This window comes from Globicephala melas, chromosome 10, assembly GCF_963455315.2.
Source record: "Globicephala melas chromosome 10, mGloMel1.2, whole genome shotgun sequence".
NCBI classification, from domain to species: domain Eukaryota; kingdom Metazoa; phylum Chordata; class Mammalia; order Artiodactyla; family Delphinidae; genus Globicephala; species Globicephala melas.
In genome coordinates, this window is record NC_083323.1 from 58567935 (window position 1) to 58575227 (window position 7293).

A 7293-nucleotide genomic window follows, 5' to 3' on the forward strand; every position below is an offset into this window, starting at 1 on the left:
TGGACGAGGTGAGGAGCCACTAAAGAGCGAGCTCCCCGAGATAGGGGGCGGTACCCTGTTGACAGGCGTATACTCTAACCAGTAGACTCGCGACACCCTCATGACCCCGCCTTTTAACTCAGAAACATCTAATCAGGTGAGCGATGGGGGCGGGTCAAAGTGAAACTTTAACCAGTACTGAGAAAATTCGGGACTTGAATGGCAGGCAAGGCGGGGTTGAAAGAGGCCTTAGGAAGGCCGCTACTGACCTTCGCCCCTCCCCTGGGATTTGGCGGGGCCTGCCTCTGGCGCCCCGCCTTCTATCGCAAATTCGCGGGCGTGAAGGGAAATACCTCTCCTAGGGACCCGGAGCCTAGGAATTTAAGCGGCCCTCACGTCGGTGCTTCCTCCTTTTAGTGGGGCCCCAGAGCACAGGAATTTTGGGGATGGCCCGCGGCAGTCTGAGATGTTTTTTGGTGAGCTGAGACAATGGCACCTCCAAGAAGTGGTAGCTTGGGGAGGCTTTAGCCCCTTTATAATAATTTTTCATACAGACGATTGATGTATTCTAAATCGCATGTAAATGTGAATAAGTATTTTTAGAAAACTTTTCTGTTTGTGATATGGAACAAAAAGAAAACAAGACGAGGGCTTCCCTGGTGGCGCAGTGGTTGAGAGTCCGCCTGCCGATGCAGGGGACGCGGGTTCGTGCCCCGGCCCGGGAGGGTCCCGCATGCCGCGGAGCGGCTGTGCCCGTGGGCCATGTCCGCTGGGCCTGCGCGTCCGGAGCCAGTGCTCCGCGACGGGAGAGGCCACAGCAGTGAGAGGCCCGCGTGCCGCAAAAAAAAAAAAACAAAAACGGTAAAAAGAAAACAAGACGAGCTTACTGGGAAATGCAGCGTCAATGCGAATTAACCTTGGAGCCCACTTCCAACCATACTGCTGTTCCTGAGCCCTAACATTGAAAATCTGGAACTGGAGCCTTGTGTGTATGTGTATGTGATATGTGTGTCTGGGGGTGGGGTGGGGTGGGGTGGGGTGGGGGAGATGCTGGTTTAGGGGAAAGTAAAGTAGGAAATACATAAGCTTCACTTTCCTCAGCTGTAAAATGGGGGCAATAATTCCCACTTCACCCACCCGTGGCACTATCCCAATTGCATCGCAGAGGTCGAAATGGAGTGGGGTGGGTAGCCCTGCATAGAGTGATTAAGAAAAGGGGTCTGAAACCTATTATCACATGCACACATTCATATTCTCTCTCACACCATTCTTTCAGTAAATATGCAAAAGTAAAGGAGGAGAGACATGAACTATAAAACCAGGAACTTTTTTTTTAATCAATTACAAACTAAATTACAAATAATGTTAATAGCAAGAACACTCAAGGACAAAAGGTGGGAGAAGAGAGACAAAATCATAAAAAAGAAAAAAAGCTTTTTTTTTGAACATTCGCGTTACAAACCCCAAGGTGCACATGGCAACAAATCCCCACTGATTCCCACTTAAAAAACTGCTATAACCTGAAATATAAATATAATTGTTCATCCTTCTTTTAAAGAAATATTTTTTTCCCAATGTCCCCACTCAGGCACAGCCCTAAAAAAGTGTCAGCATTCTCAAAATGAGGTCTTAACCTTAACTTTCACTCCTATGGGCTGGCCTTCAGAGGGAGATGGAACCTAGCACCTGAAGAACTAAGAATCTTAAAAAGAAGAGAAAAATTCAAACATCTTTCACTTGCCTCATAAGGCCTCGGTGAAGCACAGTCCCTGACCCAGAGCCTCCCAGAGACCCCTTGCCTGTAGGAGGGACAGGCAAGAAGACTAGGAGCAATCATTTCTACTGCAGTCCCACCAGGACTGCAGAGACTGGGAGTCTGAGACAGGGAGTCTTGAGTCTCCCAGACTGTTAGGTGAGATGAAGCACTAAAACTAGGGTATAAACTGGTTGGATCTATTTTTTTAACCTAATTCTTTAAAACAGACCCCTCGCCATGTTTTTGTTTTGCTTGGTTTTCAAAAGTTCCAACTTAGTGCCCCTGCTATCAGTTGGCCTTACACAGGGCTGTGGGAGGTTTGGGGTCTCTGTCACCTGAAACACAGAAAATAATAATTGCGGGGCTTTCAGAGACTGGGATGGCAAACCCTATGTGGAGGAAGGAGAAACAGTCTTTTAACTTTTTTTTTTTAAAATACCAGCCCTCCTAAGCAATGACTAAGAGGAAGGGGAGAGCATGGTGCAGATTAAGTGCATGTAATATTGACGCTTCCTTTCCATTTCACCTATTTCTCCCCTCCACCCCCTCTCCCCAGAGTTGGCTGGCTAAGAGGGGCAGGTGAGTGCTAAGGCAGCCAGACAAGATCAGTGAGCTAAGAGCCCTGGGCCAAGCCAGATCATGCCCCCACTGGAGGAGAGGGTGAGACTGGGAGTAGGGGCTTGAGAAAGCCATCAGAGTCGAAGGTGAGGTACTGGCTTGGTCACATCCTGGAAGAAAGGGTGAGCCAAAGCTGCCTTTGCTGAAATCCGCTTGTTGGGGTCGTAGTGCAGCATTTGCTGGAGGGAGAGATGTATGCTGACGTCAGTAATGTGATAATGGAGTAAATGGGCAGCAGGTGTTTTGAGAAATCGGGAAACAATTCCTTTCACCCAAGGCAGAGTTCCCATTTCCCTCCTTCCTGTATCTAATGGGTGCACAACAGCGAGAGGGAAGCAGGGGCTAGGGAAATGCTAAGACCAGGAGTCCAGGGCCTCATTCTTCCTTCATCCTGGAAAAACCCTGCCCTGGGGGAGTGAATGAGAGGAAATGGGTGCCCACTCCCCACTCTCACCGATAACAAGCTCCGTCCATCTTCATCCAGGGGGGGCACAACTTTGCTAAAATCTTGCCTGGCCCACTTGGGGAAACTTGGCTTATAATCAGGCATAGAAGTAACTCCTGGCCAAACCACCTCATCTGGGGTCCCCAGAGTCCGAAAGATCCGGAAGAGTTGGTCGATCTCAGAATCTCCTGGGAATAGGGCCCGCCGGGTCACCTGAAAATGGGGAAAGAGGAAAAGCCAAGACCCACATTGACGTCAGTCAAAACTGCCCACTGGATAATGGAGGTTCCCACAGGCAGTGGAAGGTCAGCAGGGCCCCATGACTCCCTCCCCAGGGCCTTTCATGGGGTCAGTCAAACAGAGCCTGAGACAATGAAGTCCCTTCATCTGTCTCCTCGCCCCCTCCTTCCTTCCCCCAACCATGGCTTTGCAGATCCCCAAGGCTGGGTGGGGCTGGGAGGGGGTGAATGTCTGGGGTGCCACTGACATGTAGCAAAGGGATCCCAAGCCACTCACGGGGTGTGGGGTAGACACTGCGGTCATCCCCCCTCCTTGTGGTGCAGACACTTCTAGATAGGAGCACAGCGGGCAGAGACTGTGTCTTCCATTTCTTCTGTGTTCCCCACAGCACCTAGCGTGGTGCTGGGTACACACTAGGTGCTTAACAAATATTTTTTGATGAATTGAGAGATGAATATGGGCAATTGTAAAGTAATGCACTGGGGGATAAATGCACATTATATATATGGGCTAATGGTCTCCATGCCCCCAGTTACAACCCAGATAAGGGACCATAAAACATACTGCTGCTTTGATTTGGAAACTTAGCTCACTCCACTGTTGTATTAAAGGGGATGAGAGCTCCCTTATAAGACTGGGCCTCAGGGATCCTCCAATCTGAAAAGCCAGAGGTTGAGGGGGGATGTGATGTAAGTCTGCAGTTTAAATAAAAGGTGTGGGTAAGGTGAACACAGTTGACCTCACCACATTCCTGGTGCCCTACAATAAGGTCTACAGGCCAAATGAAGGGGACACTAAATGGAACTCATTTTCCCAAGTATATGCAGGCTAAAGCTAAAACAGTTGCAGAAATGATTTAGCTCAATTCAGAGATAAGATATGTATACTGCATGCTAAAGCTGTTTGAGGATATCCTAACATTGTGGTTGACATCAGGGATGACAGTCCTATCCTTTCCCCACCACCCACTTTGTGCTACTCTAGAGGAAGGACCCTGTGATAAGAGAAGGGCCATGGGTCTAGGCCAAGAAACAGTTCTGTTGTTCTTGAATGTGGGGAGGAGGGGGCTGGGTAGAACTCGGGCATGCCTCCGTACCATCTCAGCAAAGATGCAGCCCAGGCTCCAGATGTCCACAGCTGTGGAGTAGTATTTGCAGCCCAGAAGGATTTCAGGTGCTCGGTACCACAGAGTCACCACCTGAGGACAAGCGTAGGAAGGGGAGGGGTGGTGTATGGGGCATGGAGATTCCCACATCTCACTTCCTCAGGACTACTCTGCTAACTCAGCTTCTTAACAAGCAACTTCTTTCCCTCCATCCTTCCCTTCCCTCTGATTTCCCCTAAGTAAAATAACTGGGTACAACTTCTTAGCCCAGAGTTAGCCTAGTCCATGGTTCTGGGGACCATATTTTCTGAACCCCCAATTTGCAACCTTCTTGGAAAACTTGAGGCAATCGGTCATAATTTTAATGGTGTGCCATCCAGCTCTCCTGGCTTGTTATCTATCAAAATGTGAACTCCGTGTATACTCTAAGACCTCTTAGGGTGTCAGAGATACTTTCCATCTAGTGAGAGAGAAACTGCTGGCCAGATAGTTACTAAAAACGTTGTGAATGTCCCTGTTAACACCTCCCAGGAAGTTCAGAGAAGACATGCAGAGAGGGACTCACCTCGTGGGTGTAAGTACGAACAGGGACTCCAAAGGCTCTGGCTAGTCCAAAGTCTGCTAGCTTGATGGCCCCCTCTGCGTTGATAAGCAGATTCTGAGGTTTGAGGTCTCGGTGCAGGACCCGATGAGAATGGCAGAAAGCTAGGCCCTGGAGCAGCTGGAACAGATAGCTCTGACAAGGGGAGAGAAAAGAATGTGTTTTTCCATCACCGTGAGAACATTAGGGTCTCCTCTGTGCCTCCATAGTTCTACTAAAGCCTTCACTAGTTAGATAATAATTCCATGTTTACAAGCCATTTCCCTGATTGGACTGTAATCCCAGTGAGGATAAGGATCAGGTTTTATTCAGTTTTGCATTTCTTTTCCATATCCTGTGTTCAGCACATTGAAGGTGTTCAATAAATGTGTGTTGGATAAACGTTTGTTGATAGATGGAAAGTAGCTCTGGGAGTAAAGAACCCAGAAAAACAGACAATAGAGACTCACTGGCTATTTCTCCCACCAAGCAGGTGGAAAGGCTTTTTGGAGGGGTCTACCAAGTGCCCTCCAGTCCCATTTATCTGAGTTTCATCTCACCTTCCACCTGAGCTGCTAAGCTGACTCACTAGAGTTTCAACTTCTTTGATTCTCCTGCCCAGCCTTAGGGTTAATAAGTATAATGAGCAGTGAAGGAGCCACAAAAAAGGTATGTGTGATTGTGTGTGTGTGATTGTGTGTGTGTGTGTGTGTGTGTGTGTGTGTAGGGGGATGAGGGCTGGGAAGGAAGCTAAGATCACAAATCAACACTCAGTCTGGATTGCCTGCCTTCAGTCCCCCCAAGACATGCCCATGTTGGGAGGAGTTGATGTGAAGGATTACCTTTATGAGGGGAAGAGGAATGCCAGTGAGAGCAGAGGCATCCATGAATTTCTTGAGATCCTGGTGCAGAAACTCAAAAACCAGGTAGAGTTTGTTTTCTGTATGAATGACATCCAGCAGCCTAGGGAAGGGAGGTCCAGGGATAGAGGTGAGGGAGAGAAATGCCCAGACAACACAAACAGAAGGCATCCTCCTTTACTGTCAGAGCACCTCCCAGATACATACTTACTTGACAATATTAGGGTGGTTAAGCTCCTTTAGCAGAGAGATCTCTCGTATGGCAGTACTGGGTACACCCTCCGTCTCACTTGGAGAAGTTGGGAGAGCAGAGATGGGAATGTGGTTACAAATATTCCTTTTCTCCCAGCCCAGTGATTCTACCCCACCCCCTGCCTCCCCACAGAGACACCACCCCAGCATCCCCTAGGAAAGTGAGAGAAGAGAAGGGGTGCTTCAGGGGTTAATTCATGGATGGACAGGACTGGCTTTTGGACACATTAAGGTCATTATTTCTTCTTTGCCCAGGGTTAGGTTAGCAAAGCCTCCTGGTGAAGGTGAAGAAGGTAACAGGTAAAAAAAAAAAGGGGGGGCGGGAGTAGCAGCACCCAGCCTCTCTAGAGGGGCCAGTGAGGTTCAACTGCCATTCTTTTGAAAGGGGGAGAGAATTCTAAGATGGGGGTGGGGTTGGGGCAGCGAGGAGGGCTCGTCATTCAAAAAGGTGCTCTTTACAGCTTACTGCAAAACCCAGCTCCACAGGGAGTCCTGGAACCCCCATCTCAGAGGCCTCCTTCCTCTTCCTGAGTCTTTCTGACTGTACATTTAGGGGCATCACCCGCCTTTAGGGAGGAAATTTCCCATGGATTCTACACTACCCTATAGTCTCCCCCGGGAAACCCTCTACTCGTCCTTCAACCCACCTCTCCACTTCAAAAGAAGTCCCTCCCTGCTACCTTCCGGTCCCTGGATGGCCACCGCCGGTTGGGGTGGGGGTAGGGGGCACTCAAGGAGCTCCCGAGTAAGGAGTCCCGGGTACAGAGGCCACTCACGTGTCCAGGCGGATTTTTTTAAGCGCCACCACTTCTCCCGTCACCTTGTTTTTGGCTTTGTACACAACTCCGTACGTGCCCTCTCCGATCTTTTCCACTTTTTGGAAGTTCTCCATGAAGCGCTAGCGAGTCGGGTCAGCCCGGCCCTGGAGCGGGGGCCTGGGAACCCTGCAGAAAGCGGCACCCAGCTCTCGGGGGCCGAGGAGGGGAAACAGGGCCCAGTACCGTGGCCCCAGGTCGGGATGGAACGCAGTGTATCTCTCGCTCTTGTCAATTTGTCCAACTTGAAACAATGTTACCGCCTTCCCCCAGTTCCCTACCGCCACCAGAAGCCCCGCCCCTCCTTCCCGCGTTTCCCTGGCTCCGCCCTCAGATCTTCCTATTGGTCAACGTCACAGCGGGAGGGGCCAGCCCTGCGTCCCTCTCTGCAAACGACCCCGACCCGCGCAAGTTTGGTTCCGAGGGGCATTAAGACAAGTTTCAACGTAGGTGGGGAGGCTGAACACCTTTTTCCAAGTATCTGATTTGGGATCGAGTTTCCTACCTGTGTCCTGAGTCTATAGGGATTTCCTGATCTCTAATTCGCCGTTTTCATCACCCCTAGGAAAATGTGTATTGACCTAAGATTGAATGCCACCTGGTCCAGGGAGCCTCCTCTGAAAGCAGGAAGCTGGGAATCTCA

The 7293-nt window shown here is 49.8% G+C and overlaps 1 protein-coding gene across 2 annotated transcripts; it reads right to left on the reverse strand.

Annotated features, from left to right (window-relative positions):
- Window positions 1–1317: 1317 nt before the first annotated feature.
- Window positions 1318–6922, reverse strand: CDK2 (cyclin dependent kinase 2). 2 transcript variants are annotated; one of them, XM_030866700.3, is made up of 8 exons: window positions 6612–6922; window positions 5795–5872; window positions 5566–5686; window positions 4709–4879; window positions 4135–4236; window positions 3315–3458; window positions 2808–3011; window positions 1318–2532 (listed from the first exon to the last, which is right to left on the reverse strand). In XM_030866700.3, exons 1-8 carry the CDS (start codon window positions 6725–6727, stop codon window positions 2428–2430), a joined length of 1041 nt encoding a protein of 346 aa, XP_030722560.1. In that variant the 5' UTR covers window positions 6728–6922; the 3' UTR covers window positions 1318–2427. The 2 variants fall into 2 exon arrangements, with proteins under 2 accessions (XP_030722560.1, XP_030722561.1); XM_030866701.3 differs by lacking the exon at window positions 3315–3458.
- Window positions 6923–7293: the final 371 nt, after the last annotated feature.

Excerpts from the sequence above, each read along its gene's own strand:
- CDK2 (XM_030866700.3), bottom strand. The coding sequence starts at position 6,727 with ATGGAGAACTTCCAAAAAGTGGAAAAGATCGGAGAGGGCACGTACGGA. Across the intron at positions 4,880-5,565 it reads TTCCTCTTCCCCTCATAAAG|AGCTATCTGTTCCAGCTGCT; the intron begins GTAATCCTTCAC and ends TCCCCTTGTCAG. Across the intron at positions 3,459-4,134 it reads GCTGCATCTTTGCTGAGATG|CACCTAGTGTGTACCCAGCA; the intron begins GTACGGAGGCAT and ends ATATTTGTTAAG.